Source organism: Sordaria macrospora, chromosome 7 (assembly GCF_033870435.1).
Source record: "Sordaria macrospora chromosome 7, complete sequence".
NCBI lineage: Eukaryota > Fungi > Ascomycota > Sordariomycetes > Sordariales > Sordariaceae > Sordaria > Sordaria macrospora.
In genome coordinates, this window is record NC_089377.1 from 104,265 (window position 1) to 121,581 (window position 17,317).

General features: G+C 53.5%; 7 protein-coding genes across 7 annotated transcripts; 4 read left to right on the top strand and 3 right to left on the bottom strand.

Moving 5' to 3' along the window:
- Window positions 1-272: 272 nt before the first annotated feature.
- SMAC4_07735 (uncharacterized protein) lies at window positions 273-2,561 on the top strand (the record flags this gene model as incomplete). The annotated part of the gene is made up of 2 exons (XM_003346032.1): window positions 273-329; window positions 438-2,561. 2 exons carry the CDS (start codon window positions 273-275, stop codon window positions 2,559-2,561), a joined length of 2,181 nt encoding a protein of 726 aa, XP_003346080.1.
- Window positions 2,562-2,585: 24 nt separating this feature from the next.
- On the bottom strand, window positions 2,586-6,824 carry SMAC4_07736 (uncharacterized protein). The gene is made up of 2 exons (XM_003346033.3): window positions 4,140-6,824; window positions 2,586-4,080 (listed from the first exon to the last, which is right to left on the bottom strand). Exons 1-2 carry the CDS (start codon window positions 6,468-6,470, stop codon window positions 3,283-3,285), a joined length of 3,129 nt encoding a protein of 1,042 aa, XP_003346081.2. The 5' UTR covers window positions 6,471-6,824; the 3' UTR covers window positions 2,586-3,282.
- Window positions 6,825-7,450: 626 nt separating this feature from the next.
- SMAC4_07737 (uncharacterized protein) lies at window positions 7,451-9,469 on the top strand (the record flags this gene model as incomplete). Its single annotated transcript, XM_066090681.1, has 2 exons — window positions 7,451-7,532; window positions 7,592-9,469. 2 exons carry the CDS (start codon window positions 7,451-7,453, stop codon window positions 9,418-9,420), a joined length of 1,911 nt encoding a protein of 636 aa, XP_065947643.1. The 3' UTR covers window positions 9,421-9,469.
- Window positions 9,470-9,565: 96 nt separating this feature from the next.
- Window positions 9,566-11,945, bottom strand: SMAC4_07738 (uncharacterized protein; the record flags this gene model as incomplete). The annotated part of the gene is made up of 3 exons (XM_003346035.1): window positions 9,566-9,604; window positions 9,676-11,422; window positions 11,488-11,945. The coding sequence occupies 3 exons, from the start codon at window positions 11,943-11,945 to the stop codon at window positions 9,566-9,568; spliced, it is 2,244 nt and encodes a 747-aa protein (XP_003346083.1).
- Window positions 11,946-12,059: 114 nt separating this feature from the next.
- Window positions 12,060-14,044, bottom strand: SMAC4_07739 (uncharacterized protein; the record flags this gene model as incomplete). Its single annotated transcript, XM_003346036.1, has 2 exons — window positions 12,060-13,387; window positions 13,603-14,044. 2 exons carry the CDS (start codon window positions 14,042-14,044, stop codon window positions 12,060-12,062), a joined length of 1,770 nt encoding a protein of 589 aa, XP_003346084.1.
- Window positions 14,045-14,745: 701 nt separating this feature from the next.
- Window positions 14,746-15,333, top strand: SMAC4_07740 (uncharacterized protein; the record flags this gene model as incomplete). The annotated part of the gene is made up of 2 exons (XM_003346037.2): window positions 14,746-15,085; window positions 15,133-15,333. The coding sequence occupies exons 1-2, from the start codon at window positions 14,789-14,791 to the stop codon at window positions 15,331-15,333; spliced, it is 498 nt and encodes a 165-aa protein (XP_003346085.1). The 5' UTR covers window positions 14,746-14,788.
- Window positions 15,334-15,342: 9 nt separating this feature from the next.
- On the top strand, window positions 15,343-16,837 carry SMAC4_07741 (uncharacterized protein; the record flags this gene model as incomplete). Its single annotated transcript, XM_003346038.2, has 1 exon — window positions 15,343-16,837. The coding sequence occupies one exon, from the start codon at window positions 15,343-15,345 to the stop codon at window positions 16,714-16,716; it is 1,374 nt and encodes a 457-aa protein (XP_003346086.1). The 3' UTR covers window positions 16,717-16,837.
- Between the last annotated feature and the right edge of the window lie 480 nt (window positions 16,838-17,317).

Consider the following 17,317-nt stretch of genomic DNA (forward strand, 5'->3'; position numbering starts at 1 on the left):
AGAGCATATTCCCTTACAATACGTTTTTTGTTACCTTACCTGGTTTCTTGTTCTCGAGTCAGCTGCACCTATACCCCTCGACGACAACACCGGCTCCAAAAAGACCCATCAGCGCCAGCCACGATCGAGTCAACCACTGGCTGGGAATAACACTCGATAACTCTAGGCGTGGTAACCCCGCCATTACAACGCCTACAGCACGCTTTCGGTCCTTTCAGGTCCATCATATCAACACCACGACACCTAAAGACGAGATATACCAACCGCCCAAGATGCCAGGCGAAGAAATTATCACCATCGTCAACAACTCGGGGAAGATCATCAGCACGGTAAGGACTCCCCTGTCTGTCTGTCTTTCGGGCAGACCGTTGACACCTGTGTCACCCACCTTGTCTCATCAACCAATTGGACATTTACTAATAATAAATCTGATATAGGGGAGGCAGCTGATGGGCATCTTCAAGGATGCCAAAGCTACATATCGCGAGAGGAAAGAAGCCGCAAAGGCAGAGCGCGACTTCAACAACGGCAGCTATTCCTCCGGCCGATCACGGGGAGAAGTCCACATCACAGTTCCCCGAGGCGGTCGAGGATACGATGAATACGACAGCAGAGGCCCTGTCAAGAAGCTCGACGGCGGCAACATCAGGGATCGCAAACTTCTCGGCGACAGCAATGGTGGACGCCGTAAATCCCACGACGATGACACCCGTTCTTTCGCTTCTAAACACACCTCCGCTTCGCGCAGCAAGTCCCACCGCGGCAAGCGATCATCGTCTCAAGCACCGACTCCTTCGACAGCCCTGACGGTGGACAACCTCAAGACGTACACGGAGATTTCGTCAACAGCGCCGTCGAAGCCACCGAAGGGATACAGCAAGGATCTGGAACTCGCCGGTGGCCGACCAACACTTAACCACGCCAATACCATGCCCGCCAGTCCAACCTTTGACGTCGCCGCTTCAGGAAGTCGTAGTCGCAACCCCTTTAACCGTCGGCAATCCGAAGCCCCGCCCTCTTCTTCCAGGAACAGAAGCAGTAGAGATCGAGACCACGACCTAGCCTACGGTGACCTTCCTCCCGACTTGCACCTCCGCGACGACCTCGACCGCGGCCGACACCGCTCCTCCTACGATAACATTAACCGCTCTTACCCAGTCCCACCACCGGGAATCCCTACCTTCGCACCCGACTTCTCCCCGCAAGAACCCGAACAAAAAGAAGCGCTGGATCTCATCTCCCGCATCGAATCCTTTCTTCTAGAAGCGCACTGCTTACAGGCTTCAGCATCATGCATGATCGAGAACTTGCAACAAAACCCTGAAGCAGCAGCTGCCGTCGCTTTGTCGCTGGCTGAACTTAGTGCCATCATCGGGAAGATGAGTCCTGCCTTTTTGGCGTTCCTAAAGGGTGGAAGTCCAGCGATTTATGCCTTGCTTTGCTCACCGCAGTTTTTAATTGGCACGGGAATTGCCGCGGGCGTGATGGTGGTTATGTTTGGTGGGTGGAAGATTATTAGGAAGATTACGCAGGGGAATGCTAAACAAAAGGAAGCGGCTGTGGAGATGAATGCTGTTAGTGGGAATGGTGCAACAAATGGGAATGGTATGGGTATGGGTGCTATGGGCTTTAATGCCGGTGCGAGAGCTGGTGCTGCCGCGGGGGGACATGATGATGCGTTGGTGTTGGATGATGATTTATCGACTATCGAGTGCTGGAGACGCGGGATTGTGGTTACGGGGGAAGAAGAGGCGGAGGTGGAATTGAGGAGTCCGGAGGCGGATAAGGCGTTGAGACAGAAGTATAAGGATGAGGTGCAGGTGCATGGGGAAGTCAGTCCGGATGATTCGGTGAGCCAGGTGGGATTGGCAAGACGGACGACGGTGAAGAAGGAGAAGGAGTATAGGCCGAGTGGACTGAGGGAGAGGTTGAGGGATGCTGTTGGGGGGCATTCCAGTTCTGATAAGTCTGATAAGGAACGAGATGCAAAGGAGAAGGAAAAGGAAAGGGATAGCAAAGACAAGAGCAGCAGCAGACGCCACCGCGACGACCTCGACATTCCTGACCGCAAGTCGTCACGCGACAAGAAAGACAAAGCCGTCACCAGCTCAAGCGAAGTCGGCGCCTCTTCACAAGTCTCTTACCGCAGCTCTCGCTCTCACCGCACCAGCACTCGCAGCGAAGCCGGCGGTGGCTCCCGTTCGAAACTGGACAGAGAAAGGGAAAAGGACACCAAGGACCGAGAGCGAAAGTCAGCTTCGAGAGTCGGCACCAGCAGCAGCAAGGAAGTGAATCTTGATGATGGAGACAGTGCCGGGAAGAAGAAGAGTAATATGATTAAGAGTCTGTTTAAGAAAATGAAGGATAAGGAGGATGAGAAGATTGCGACTAAGGAGAGGGAGGAGAGGCGGGATAGGGACCGGGAGAGGGAGAGGGAGAGGGAGAGGGATGGTGGGAAGGAAAGAGATGGGAAGGATAGAGAGCGGGAGAGGGAGAGGAGGACTTCCAAGGAGGGACACGGGGAGCGTCATGTTAGGAGGGCTGCGAGCGTGGCGAACTAACTCGGTCGACATGGAGAAGGGGAATGATGGGATGAGATATGATTTGTGATGAAACTGGATATGAACATGATAAGAGATGGATTTTGGGTTTTGGCTAGCGAGAGGTGGAATTTTGGGGTTACGGAATGGGATTAAAGGGCTTGGATAAGGTATCGGGATACAGTTGGCACTTGACGGGCAGGAGCAATCAACATGTGCTGGACACGCGGCGCTACGGCGGAAGAAACCTAAACAGACTATGGCACAAGGGTCATGAACTAGGGGCAGGAATTACGGCGCATGGAAGGTGGTTGGTTGGTGTTGGTTTCCTTCTTTTTTGTTTTGTCGTCTCACATATCTCTACACTACAGATTGGATACATGTCCTTTTCTTGATTACACAATGGTTGATACCGCAGTGGTTACGTTGCTCTTCTCGAAGTCTTCTCTTCATCATTATCCGTTCACTTTTATGAGTTACAGTTACTGTCAGATTCAATCCATTAGCTTCATTAGGCGGCATTACCAAACACAAATGCCAGCATACGACGCAAGATCAATGACACGGCAGGCCATTTAGAAGGAATCATGCTGTATTATATTTGTTCCCGCCAAACTCCAACGCCATGTATATGATACAACGATAACAACCCGTCTTTTCTTTTCCTCTCCCCAGACCATAACGAATAAACAATCCCCGACTCGCTCGCTTTTAATCTCTCAGTCCGATAGCCCAAGTGCCATTACCATATCCGCTTAGCAATCATCTCATACCTCATCACCGTATTCAAGTCCTTCTCCTGTTTCCCACCACCCCCTTTCCCTCCTCCTCCACCACCCCCCTTTTCCCTCTCCCGCACTTTATTAAGTCCCTTCGGATCATCAGCAAATATCCACCTCCTCCTCTCCTCCCCCACCTCAACCTGTCCATAACCCCCGACCCTCTTCCCTTTCGTCTCGTACGACTCCTTCTCCGCTTGTCCAGCAGCGATAGCCGCCTCCTTAGCTTTCATCCTCGCGTACCTGTCCCTTGAGTATCGCAGTAATAACATCCCTAACAGTAACTTGAAGATGAGCAGCACCAGGAAGATTAACAAGAAAACAGTGATCATGGTGAAGAACGCTATGACGTCGTCGGAGGTCCACTTCCATTCTGGTAGGTATTGGGAGATTGAGGACCAGATATGTGTTGCCAGACCAGCTGGTTCTGGCATGTCCTCTGTGGGAAAAGAGTTGGAGTTGGAGCTGATGTTATCAGCTAGTCCGCCACCGTCAGATTCTCCAAAGGGGTAACTGCCGTAGACTGCTCGGCCTAAAGCAATGCGGATCTTCTTGTCTAGGCGATCTAAAGCGGCGAGCATGGCGGGTGATGGCGTGGCTGAGTCGACTGACAGCGAGGTTTGTGTCGAAGGCGGTAGTGGTGTCGGGACGTGGACGGCGACGAACATGTTGTAGATCTGGAAGGAGGCGCGGATGAAGAGGCAGGATAGGGGTAAAAGGGGCAGGCCGAGACGCCGGGTGAGCTGGGGGGTTACGAAGGCCTAACACAAAGAAAGTTTAGTAAGTGACGAAAGAAAAGAAGGGAAACAGGAGAACTTACGTTTGTATAATAATCCTTACACAAGATATCCAATATCCTGCTATAAAAGTTTGGCTTGATATTATTGAACTTGTTGACATAAGCATGCTTGATCCAATCCACCACCATCTCGCTGCCAATGACCACCACAAACGGACTTAGCACTTCTCCGCTCCAAAGCCAGCTCGGCAGAATCGTGAAACTGGCAGGCAATATACTCGCCGTATGCAGCGGGAACGAACTCGGCCCTGAATCCTCGCTGCCAGCCCCGGGCACACTAAGCCCGCCGACCTCCACCACGTTGCGCATGGCAATAATCAACAACATGATCCACAGCTGGAACCGCTCGACGATATCAGCACAAGCCATCTGGAAGGTATTTTCCTTTTCGAACCGCTTGAACACAGCCGACTTGATTTCCACAAACTGGTTACTCATCAACAGCGTGAGCAGGGTATTGCTGTAGGAATTCACAGCCACGTTCAGCGCTATCACCTGGTAAAACAAGATAACCGCGTGTAGAATGTTGTAGACCAAAGCCAAGCAGAAGATGCCTAGGGGGAGCAAGACCTTGCTGCGGCCTAGACTGTCCCTTGACAAGGTCTCGTTGCTGAAGAGGCATTCGAAGATGTCTTGTCCGAGAGCGGACAACAGACGGTCGCCGACTTCGAGGAGGTTGTAGATGGTGTAGAGCTTGATGGCGGATTGAGCACGAATAGAGTGGTACATGCGCGAGGCGTCGAGGGACATGAGGGCTATGGAGGAGACGATTACCACGGCGCCTTGGAGAAGGTCGGCTTTGTTGTAGTGTGTCAGGTTGGATGGGTTGGATTTGGTTCGACGGTGGCCGAAGCCTCTTCCACGGCGGCTGGGACCGGCGGGTTTAGTCCCGGGGGCCATGCGGAGGTTGAGATTGGGATGGCCGGTGTCGGCGCCGGTGGTGGTAGCACTCGTACTGTTATTAACCGGCTGGTCCCGTACTCGACTTTGACTGCGTGACCGCTGACCATCCGTACTCGCCACTGACTCTGACCGTCCACGGCGACCTCGCCTCCACATCCGTCCCAGGCCGTACCACACAAATCCTACCACCCATCGAGTTTCCTTGGCAATAACGTATCCCCACCATTGAAGCAGAATCGACACAGCAATGCCAAAGCGCATGGGTAGGATGGTGAAGGTCCATAGCCAAGCGTCCAGACAAGCCAAAGCACCAAAGGTTATGGATCGCTCGAGGACAAAGGGCACAACCAAGAAGTTCTTCAACCGCTCAAACTTGATTGCGCTCGACTCGTACGGTATGTCGCTAGTGTACGAGTGGTGGATGTATAGCGGACTCGGTCGCGATCCAGCCAACTCGAGTTGTAAGAGTGTAGGAACCGACATAGGCGGTAGAGGGATATTCTGCGGTATGGGCGATGGGGGCGCCGCGTCAGGTTCGGGCTGCTGACGTGGTGGAGGGGCGGCCCTAGGTTCGGCGGCGCCAGGGTTAAAGTTGCTTGTTCCATCGAGATCGAGAGGCGGCGGTCGAGGATTTGGCTGGTATGAGTTGCGACGGATCGAGGCTTCCTGCGATGGACGAGCTTGTTGAGGGGCTGCTGTGGCTGTGAGACGCCTGCTCACCGGTGGAGTAGACACGGTTCGCGGGGCGATTGTAGGCCATTGTTGTGGGTGTGATCTTGTGCTTGATGTGTTGGGACCATTTCCATTTGCGATTCCCAGCTGAGACTGGAGTCTGGAGCTCACTTCGGCGAGGGTTGGTGAGAATGTAGGTTCGACGGGCTGCTGACGGTCGGGAGCTGTCGCGATGGGCAGAGATTCGGGCGCGTTTGTCAGTTCTTGGATCTTGGACGCGGACAGACGGCGAACTCCATCATGGGCACCTGTCTTTGTCCCTGATCGGCTTCGGGTCTTGGAGCAGCTGGGACTGAGGGGTTGCGCCGGAGCTGTTGGTTGAGGGTCGGGCTCGGGTGTCGGGAGATGGACGAAAGGTACGAATGGTTCGGTCGGGGTAGCATATGGTAATGTCTCTTTGACGGGAGTAAGGCGGTCATTCAAGGGATCTGAGCCGTTTGTCGCGGATGTCATGTCGGTGTTCATGTCGTGGACAGCTCGAGCTGCCAGGTCGGTTGCGGTGAGGCGCGGGGATGGGAGGTGGCTGGTTGCTGTGCTGGAGTGTTCGCCACCATCTTCAACGCTTGTTTTCCTATCGTTGACTTGTAGGTATTCTGAATCGGCGGCTATCGGAGCATGCGCTTGTGTTGTGTTGGTGTCGTGGTTGGCGACGGCGACGTGGGGACCGTGGCCGTGCTGTTGGTGTCCGCCATTTGGGGCCGCAGTGTCACCCTCCATGGTTGTTGTCTGGGCGGGGTGTTTGCCGCAATTTGTATAACTGTTATGACTGGCCTAGTGTCTTCATGTTGTTGGGCGCATAAGGAACCGAGAGCGAGACGGTGTCGTGTTGTGGACTGTGACCATGAAAGATCAAAAGAACAAGTGGATGATCAGCGTGTGGTTCAGCCTTGGCGCCAATGACGTTGCGGTTGCTGGCCGTTAAGGTAGCCCCGCTAAGATCCGCTGGAGGGCCCCTGTAATCGTACCCCTGCAACAATTCTTATCAGCCTTATCTGCACGTCCGCTCAAGCTGAGATATGTAGCTGTCTCGCTGGCCTTGAGCTTACTATTGACTTTTCCTCTTAGCAACATGCTCTGCCGCGGCACACTCATCCCAGCTATCTCAGGACTGGGGACCGGCCGCTGACCGACGGGCTTGGCAATAGAGCACCAAGTGGAAAGCACCCACCTCACATACACCATCTAAGACAAAAGGATCAGGGCATATAAACGGTAGATAGACGGAAGTAAGGCCCCATTCATATCAGATCCTGGGAAAGAGCTCGACAAGACAGGAACGAGCAAGTGGTTCAGAATGGAAGACACAAGTCGCCATGCGGAAAAGACAGGTACCTGAGTGGCAAGACCCAACATTCTCATGTCTAGTAGGTAGTCTTGAAGGCTGGCCTTCATCCTACAGGTAGGTAGGGCTTCTGCATGTCCTGATTTTCCTCCTCTTCACCTTCACCATCAATTCAATGGGTACAAAGCTTCCCTCCCTGACAGTCAGCCCCGATGAGACGGGACGGAAGGTTACAGGGGCGCATGTCGTCGTTACAGCGCAACACCGTCTGTAATTCAGCGCTTTATCGGAAATCAACAAACCCCCGACGTCCAGCCAGGATGTGCTCCCGACTTGTCTCCAACTTCCTCCCGTCTCTTTGACGCCTTGCTCGACTGCCCTCGACTGCCCTTGACTGCCCTTAACCACGGCAAGCATGTGGCCATTCGGGTCGTCCTACCCGACCGTCGCGGCGGCCGATGTCGACAACCAAACCTTTGACTACATTGTCGTCGGCGGTAAGTCCAGTCCTCCCCGCCCATCCTCGTAGACCCCATCTAACCTGACCCCCCTCCAGGCGGCACAGCAGGCTGCGTCCTAGCCTCGCGTCTCTCCGAATCCCCCAATGTCTCCGTCCTCCTTCTCGAACGCGGTCAAATACGCGACAATTTTCTCTCCCGGATCCCTCTGCTCTCTCAAAACTACAACTTTCCTCTCCTCCAATCCGTTGTTCGACACTCCGAACCCATCCCCTCAGCCAACAACCGGCGCGCAGCCGTCTGGACTGCCGAAACTCTAGGTGGCGCTAGTCGCATCAATGCCATGCTTTGGACGAGGGGGGTGGCTGGCGGGTACAACGCTTGGTCCGAGGAGTATGGACTTGACGGTTGGAGTTGGGAAAAGGTGGAACCGGCTTTCAGAAGCATTGAAGGCATAGTTGATATCAGAAAGCCGGGGCTTGAGCTGGAATGCATACCGTTTGTTGAAGAAGCGGCGAAGAGGGTTGGGCTACCCGTGGGAGATGGTGTAAATGCTGCCGAGGCAAAGGCGCAAGGCATCATGCCTTTGGAGCAGACGCTTGATGGGAGAGGTCAGAGACTTTCAGCCTACAAGGCTTGGTTGCCGCGGGAGGTGGCCAGGGAGCGGAGGAAGAGGCTGATAATCTGTCCTGGAGTGGTGGCTTCGAGGCTGCTTTTCAACAAGGATGGGACACGCGCGATCGGCGTGAGGATTCAAAGCGGCGACCACGAACACACTGTTCATGCTCGGAGGGAGGTCATCCTCTGCGCTGGGACCATTGGTACACCCCAGCTGCTGATGCTGAGTGGCATCGGTCCTCCCGAGCAGCTCGAGTCTATCGGGGTTCCAGTCATTCGCAACCATCCAGCGGTGGGACAAGGTCTTTCCGACCACGTGAATCTCCCCATTATCATGGAACTTCCACGCAAACACACCATCCACTGCCTCGAAAACGCCCTTGTCTTCCTGTGGCACCTCCTCCTCTACCTCTTCCTCGGCAAGGGCCTACTCGCCAGTGGCTCCACACCCAGAAGCATTTTCGTACGCACATCGGCACTTGACGAGGATACTCTGACCGTCCGGACAAGAGACCCCTCAGACCAGGACACCATGGACGCTTCCCTGGGTCGGAACATCCCCGATGTCGAGATCATAATAATCCCAATCAGTTGTCTCGCTGTGAACGTCCCGGGCAGGGCATTTTTTACCTGGTACACGACTCTCGTACAGCCGCATTCGAAAGGGCACATCGAGCTTGCATCGGCCGATCCCTTGGCGGATGTCAAGATCTTCTATCCAATGATGACTGATGAGAGGGATCGAGCGACTATGAAGAAGGCTGTGCGATTCAGTATGCGCTTGGCGGAGGAGTTTGGCAAGACTGGGTATCCGTATGAGGCCCCGCTGGCGTTTGCACCGGGAATGGATTTGGGTTACTTGGACTCGATCTACGAATCCAAGCCGGGATTATGGCAAAGACTTTGGGGAAAGGAGAAGCCGGCGGATGAAGAACCGGTCCCTGTGCCAGGTAAAGATCTCTTGCCTGGAGCCGGACAACCATCTCCTGCCTTCTCTACACAAATCACCCACCAGGACTCCAAAAAGCTCGATTGGCGCACGGTCACAGATCAGGAGATAGACGCCTATGTCTCCCGCGTCTGCGTGTCCAGCCTTCACGTCTCCTGTACCTGCCGAATGTCAAACAACCCAAGAGAAGGAGTGGTCGACCAGAAGCTCAAGGTCCACGGCGTTGAGAACTTGAGAATCGCAGATGCTAGCGTGTTTCCCAAGATCCCTAGTGCGCATACGATGGCGCCGGTGGTGATGGTTGCAGAACGTTGCGCCGAGTTTGTCAAGGCAGAATGGGAGGAGAGGAAAGACAGATGAGACTGGGGATCACGTCATTAACGTTTCAGATGATATTCTATGTTACAAGCTTGCTATTATGTTATGTTTCTCTGCATCTTTCTTCTACATTCACTTGTTCTTTCCCTTCCCTCTCGTACACTCCTCTTTCTTGTGCCTCTTTGAATCAGCCCTTTGACAATTCCTGGAACAGTACTTCGCTCCTCTACAAACGGGACAAGTCTGATCCAACTCCCCTCCGTCCTTTCTCTTTTCTCTTTTACAGCTCTTGCACACTACTTCAGGAGCACTACCCGGCGGCGGCAGCGGCGGCGGCGGAGCCTGATTTTCCTCCGGCAGATACGGCTCCTCGACAAATGGACATCCAAACGGAAGGGAGATGGCCACCCTCACCAGATGCCTATTGGTCATCTCCCACACTTCCGACGGGACTCTCTCATTGTCCGGGAGCCGCCCGTTGCCACAGCTGCAAAGGACCGAGGATTCCTCTCCATCAACATCCATTGGGGTGATCACTCCTGTCTTACCAGCGCGGTGGAGGTACTCGCATCTTTCGGGGTCATGCTCCCACGTTCGGCAACGCTCGACATAAGCTGGGAGGAGTTCCTTCCAGATCTGGATGCCGCTAGGTGTAGTCTCGCAGTGGCGCATAGTGGAGTTGTCCGGCTCATTTGGTGTCTGAGTCTCGGCATCCGCTAGCGCTGTAGCATCAGCGTTCTTGAACACCTCCTCCAACTCATCCATCAACCCACTCGTCTCCGCCGTCCTCACCAGAACTCCTCCGTCAAGCACCAAGCACCGATTTGCAATGTCAAGCCTCAGACGCGACATAAAGAAGACCATCTCCACCGTCATTTGAGGTTTGCGGCAGAGGGCAAAAGTAGTCTTCCTCTTCGAGGCCCCGGCAAAGCGCATAAACATGACCCTCAGCATCTTCTTCCAAAGCATCGAGGATGACTCTCCAGCGCTCAGCGGGTGTCCTTGTATGGGTTCCGTTTTGTTCAACTTTTCCTGCTCCCAATCGGAATAGATGCTGTGGGTGTAATTGTCGAACCACCGCTTGAAACAGTTCCAGGAGGGTTCCGAGGACTTACGGATTTTCTCAAGGTCGATAACTGGAAGTTTGTCGATGCAGGGAAGATAGGGCAGGGACCATGAGATTGGCACCGGCGGGGATGAAGAGGGGAGGGGGAGGACAACGGGGTAGATCCATGATGGGGAAGCGGCGGTGATTCCCCGGAAATCCTCCGGGCGGATGACAGGGACGATCAGCTCGATGAAGTTGTTGGCAGGACTCACGGGGCCGGTAATGAGTTGTGCTTGGGTCACGTTTGAAAGAAAGGGGAACGAAAAGGGGAAGGTTAATTCCCATTTCCACCCTTCTTCTGGTGCGGATATGAACAGAGGAACCGGCTCATCCAACTTTGTGGAATTCATGTTAGAGACTCTTGCAGTGAGGGTGCCCTTGAGGGTGATGAGGTATGTACACGGTGATACCGGGCCGCAGTGGGCGGTGTAACCGTTTGCGAGACGAGAGTTCAGTTCGGGACATATGAAGCGAATGCGGGCGGTCAGGGAGGTGATTTTACCTGTGCCGTTTTCGATATTGCCTGTGATGGTTGTCGTGGCCTGCATATCTGGAGGAGGTACTGACCTGGGAAACTCGTGCACGGTTGGAGTGCCAGTCAGCCTAGGCGGGCTTCTGGTGATGACGACCTGGTCGTAGTTGTGGATGGGCGTTTCGTGTATGGTCAATCCAGGTCCTAGATCACCTTCATAATCGCCGGTGTTGGGAGTCCGTCGGAACTGGACCTTGACCATCAACTTCTCATGATCATCTTGAAGAAGCACAGATGTCGGGACCATAAAGGACATGGCCAAGTGGTATTCCCCTCCCAAACCCGGGGGACGCGTGGGCTCAACTGTGAAGATCGAACCGGGGCCTCTGACGCGAGTGCCGCCATTTTGCGGCCATCCATAACCGAGTTGCACCGCCGCGAACCCGTAGCAGCTTTGCTGTCGCCTGGCTTGTAAATGGAACATTCAACAAAACTCGGCCTCCCGAGTCTCAAATTCTCCATCTCCAACCTGCCCACCCTGGGTAACGCCTCCTTGGGCACCACCACCGTCACGCACATCACTGGCGGAATGGACTTCCACGTCCGCAACTGCCAAAGCCGCTCCCATCTCGACACCAAGTTTCCGGCGTCGTCGGCAGCCTTCCATTTGATCCATTCAAGCTTACGCACGCCAAACAGGTGCAGCCAGGCCCTCAACTCCGGGGTGTAATCAGCGACCGGCTCACTGTCCCCAGGCGGTTGCCGGGACGGCTCTTGCTCAATTAGGATGAGCATCGCTTCAATAAACGCGGTCCAGTCATCCACTTCCACCCTGCTCTTGATGAATTTCAGGAAAGCAGCAAAGCTAGCGGGCGTGTAGAGCTTGTGGCTTGACCTTCGTTCGTTGGCGCCGCCGTCGTCGCCTCCTCCAAGGTCCAGGTCGTTCATGGCGGCAATGATCTCGCCTTGACAATCGTCCCAGAACATTTTTCTGTACATCTGATGAATCAGACCGACGAGCTCCTTGTCGTTGAACTTGATGGGGAGCATGGGGAATGAGATGGATTCATTGGGAGATGGTGACGGGTCAAAAGCGCACGCCTAATGCGCCATAGGTCGCTTCCATCTCAGCCGCTCGTAAGTCTGGTACAGCTTTGAGGGCATGTCTGGGGGCAGAGCAGATCCGTACTTGATCCAATTGTAGGCCATGGCGTCCTGCGTTGCCCCTGGGTAAGGGGCGGTGTTGGTGAAATGTTCTACGCAAACCAGACCAAGGAGCAGGGCGACGGTGGAGAGAGGGCCGCAAAGGAGGTTGTCGGCTTCGCCTTTGTATGTGCGGTGGTACCGGGTGAGCATTTCGGTGTAGATCGTGGCGGCCGCGCTGTTCTCGAGCAACGGTGAGGTGGCCATCAGCACGTTGAGTGCGCCAAGGTCATCGATGAGGTTGGAGGTGTCGATGACCATGAAGGATAACGGGGCAGGGCAGGTAGTAAGGCTGCCGCCAGGCTTGTAATCCTCCCCATCAATCCTCAAGGGCAAAAAGCTGTGTCTGCTGCGATACCAGTGGGTAGATCTTGAGGAGACACCCCTTGCAAGACCCTGCAAAGTATGTCCGAAAGTAATCGCATCACCAACGAACCACCTCATCACCACCTTTCTCTTTCTTTCTGCCCATGCTTTCTGGAAACTTTGACACCAAAGGGCGAAGCTCCCCACGACAACCGATACCACCTTCGCGTGTGCAGTCATTCCTTCCGCTTCCCATATCTCTGGCTCAGGCTCATCCTCGTTCCTCACAAACGCCTCCGCTAAAGGAAACCCCAGGAGCGGGTCAAGTCCCCAGTGCATCCTCACATGCCCATCCGAATCAGGCGTGACGAACATCGGGTTTACCTGCGTGTCCTCTCTCCTGTCCGCGGCGGTTTCATGCCTTGTCACACACCCAGATTTCCAAAACCACTGGTGGAGTTCGTCCAAATGGCGCATGTCGTCCTCTTGTGCACTTGGCGCAGCTGATCGTACTGCTGTGTAGACGAGGTCACTAACAGTGCTGTCAAGCCTTTCCTCATCGGCTTTCACGTCTCGGGCGTCAGCTAGGTTCGCTTCGAACTTGGCTTTGAGGTCGGTATTCGCTGGCTCATTACCTCCGTCGAAACAAGCCCAGCATTGCCACATCTCACGGACGCGCAAGAGGGAGTGCGAGTCACAGAAGCAAAGACCTCCCCCCAGGCTGCCGCCGCCGTAAGGGCTTGCGTGCCAGGCTTGGAGGGAGTCGGAAATATCGACTAGTTTGCGGGCTTGTGAGGCAACGAGGCTGGCGAGGCGGGGTGGGAGGTAGAGGTTGTAGTAGATGGGGAATAGGTCGGTCAGGAAGTCAAAAGTGAGGGGCGTTTTGTCGATGAGAATGGTTAAGAAGAGGATGTTGCGGGCTGTGTTAAGTAAAAAGAGGTCAGTTCTTGGGTTCCCTACGTATGTCTTTTCTTCTTTCTCTTCAAGCTCATTTCCATCCTTTAGGAATGATACGTACCGATGATGCTTCGCTCAATGTCACAGCAGGTTATGTCTAGTCGGCGACCTGCTATTTTTCAGGAGTTAGCGAAGTCATGCTACAAGATGATCGGACGACTGGACAGTTGAGACTTACCATCATGATGGATCGTGAAGAGAATCTTGCGAAGATCTCCACATCCGAGAAGTAGGATGTTGATTGGGGCTTCTTGCCGGCTGTTGTCACTGTCGTTGTCTTTGTCGTTTTCCTTTTCCTTTTGTTCCTTCTCCTTTTCCCTTTTCTTATCTTCGGTCTGTCTTTTTTCATTATCCTCCTCTCCTTCAAGACCTTCTTGCTCTTTCTCTTCTTTTCCGTAGTCCTCTTCCTTCTCGTCTTCTTCTTTCCCGTCTTCTTCTCTCTTGTCGTTGTCCTCAGCTTCTTTTCCCTCTAGTTCCTTCTCATCTTCCTTCCCATGATAGGCACGAGAGCGAGCGCGAAGACGAAATGAAGGGGGAATGTCCTGCGTCAAGCACACAGCTGGCGTGTCCCCCATGGGGTAGGTGTAGCGCAGGACGCCGGTGCCTACTGGCGCTAACATGGTGTGGTGATGTTGTTATTGCCGTGTAATGACAGATGAGGCTTGGGAGTTGCGTTGACTTCAATCTGGTGCTTTAGAACGGTAATGTAGTGTGGTCTGGTGGATAGAATGGTCACTCTCCTCATGAAGATATCTGGTTCTTATATGTTAACTGGTGGTAAGAGTTTTCCTTTCTTCAACGGTCTACACTGTTCTCGATTGGCCTTCTTGATACACCTGTCGCTATCATTGCTCGCTTTTCCTCTGCTATCATCAATGACCTCCTTATTTCCAATTTTTTTCTTGGATCCTTTCCCATAAGGCAGTGGTATTCTCCGGTTTCTATCCCTAGTTTGTTGCTAAATCTCCTTTTTTGGTCAAAGCTAGAGGCTCAGTCAAGCAGTGTTGAAAGTGTGAGCCTCTTTGGATTTCTGTCCACGCGCTTGGGCTTGCCGCAACCGGCAAATCATTTCTTCAAGAAGCAACAATGTGCTGGCTTGGTGAGGGGAGAAAAGCAGCTAAGCCCATCAGGATGTTACATCGACGGTGGCTTGAGAACCCAACGACTTGGAACCGAAAGTCTAGAAATCTTGACCCCGCTTGACGGATCGAAGGCATGTCTCTGAGGCGTTTTACTTTCATCGTCGCTTCATCATGGCCAGACAGTACTTATAGCGTACCCAAGTAGGTCGTTGGATTGTCTCTGCAAGCTACACTCAGCTCAGTTTCATTTTGGTAATTGACCTAAAGACAACCTGCACTATCATGGAATCCTTCAAAACCTCCAGCCCCTCAACCCACAACCCTCTCCAGACCAACGAGATCCGGCTCGTCACTCTTCACCCCGGATCCTCCGAAGAGCTCATCCGCTGTACCCTCGAGCACATTGACCTCGACAAGGCCTGCAATGACTACATCGCCCTCTCTTACACCTGGGGAGATCCAACCCAGATAGAAGACATCAGCCTCAACGGCCATACCTATCCCGTCATCCTCAGCCTGCGCTCTGCGCTGAGTTACCTACGTCGCAAAGACGAAGCCCGCCGTTTTTGGACCGACAGCGTTTGTATCAACCAACGAGACATGGCAGAGCGAAGTGCTCAAGTCAGTCGCATGCGAGATTTTTTGCTTTTGCCGCCGAGGTGCATATCTGGCTAGGAGATTACGGTCCGGATTACACCGAGGAGGAGTGGCGCCGCGCGATTGCAAACACGAAGCCCGACGAGAAGGGTGAACAGGAAGAGGAAGACCCGGACAGTTTGTACGAGATGTACTACCCAATGATGAGCACGCTGTACACCAGACCTTGAGTTTCTCGGATGTTGGTTATCCAAGAGGTGGCGGTCCGGACTTGGGAAGAGGACCATGAGAGAGTCAAGTTCCTCCTCGGACACATCACCGTGCCGTATTCCGTCATGAGCAAGGAGCGCGGAGGCTGGGCTCCTCAGGCTTACATCGATGTTCAGCAACGTGTAGCTGATCCGGAGAACATCACCAGTTCGGAGCCACAGACCGGCTATACGCGGCTGGTGTGGAATGGGCTGCACAACATCAACCACGTATGGTGCGTGCTACAAAAGATGTTCGCTCAGGACCCTACGGCAGAATCATGGCCTATTGACATCCAGCTTTCCTATTTGCTGTTTATCTTCTCGGAGTTCAAGGCCACCGAACCGCGTGACCGACTATACGCGTTCATCGGCTTGCTTCTAGGCCCGGAAGACATGAAGCTACCAACCCACCTGTTGCCTGATTACACGAAGCATCGAGAGGAAGTCTTTCACGAGTACACTGTCTGGATACTCCAAGAAATTGGAATCATTGACGTGCTGTCACTACACACAGGGGAGCGGACCGGGCGGACGTGTCCATCATGGGTACCAAACTTTGAGGGCCGAAGAAAGAGCTTTGAGGATGCTTGCATCGTTACCGAGGAGCCACTTCCACTCAAACTCCTGGAAGGCAACCGAGTCTTGGAGGCGGACGCCTTGCTGGTGGGCGTCATACTCGCCATTGCCTCGCCATTGGAAGTTGCAGAGAAGACATCGAGCACCACCACCACCTCTGCATTAATAGAACGAGTCAGGGAGACGCTTCGTGGTTGGGAGGGTTGGCTCGAAATGCTTTTTGAAACGACGCCTGAACCATTTGAGGACAGAGCTTGGAGGAGACAGCTTAGCGACTACTTCGACCAAGCTTTTGTCGAGGCAGACAGGGGCTATGGGAGGGTCAATTACGAAAAGGGAGCGCTGTCCAATGCGCTATCCCGCGACAAACCGGAACCGGGGGGGCATCCATCAATCTTCGGCAAGCTGTGCGCCACCTCGCCCTCCGTTCTTTCCTACGCCGACTTCACCGCAAATGAGTTCGAGGGCTTGGTGCCCTTCACGACTCGGCGCGGCCATTTTGACTTTTGCAGCAGCAAGTCGGAGATCCCCGAATACGGAGATGTTGTTTGTCTCCTCAGGGGATCGTCGAAGCAGTTCATCCTGCGCCGGGCCCCTCCTGATGCGTTGGGAGAATGGACCATGGTGGGAACGGTGTACAACGATGCCGATAAGACCCGACTTTACCGTGCCGCCGTACGGCCGCTGAGAGATCACTTGGTCCCTGGCTCTGACAAAATCGCTGTTGCCCTGTATGATGCCCTTGAAGAGTTCTTTGGGGGGCCGAAACAGTACAACAGAATATGAAAAATGGCCGAGGAAGTCATTCAAATGGTGCGCATTTGTTGACCCGGGCGCGCGGGCAAATGACATAAGTGGTCATGGAGGTGGAGGGAGGTACAGGTACACTATGTAGAAACATTTTGGATGTAAAAAAAAAAAAAGTCTTTCCGTCAAAAATACTACGGTTCCAGAACAGTCCGAGAGATTCGAATTTCAATGATACATTTACCGGGAAACCTGATCGGTTGTACACAATTATACCTACATTTGCCAAAGAAATTGTTTCAATACCCTACAGTACGGCTTGTCGACGGATGATTCTGCAGAAACACATAATAGCTCCATCGTCTTTTATCTAAAAGCTTGTTCGGTGACGTACGTAGGTAGCTGGCTTGTGCAAAACATTGTTCACAGGTCCGCTTTGAAGTACCTACCTACCTGCGGCAAAGTGAAGAACCCTAGCCTCATCATGTAAGGTACCAATTACCACAAAACAACCCTTCAACATCCAGGTTAATGGAAACATTCCTGCCTAGAGGTACCTTCTCTTATCCGCGGCGTACCCACGCATGGCGGGCTTCAACAAATTTCCACTTGGAAAAATGACTTTAAGGTAAGTGAGTGA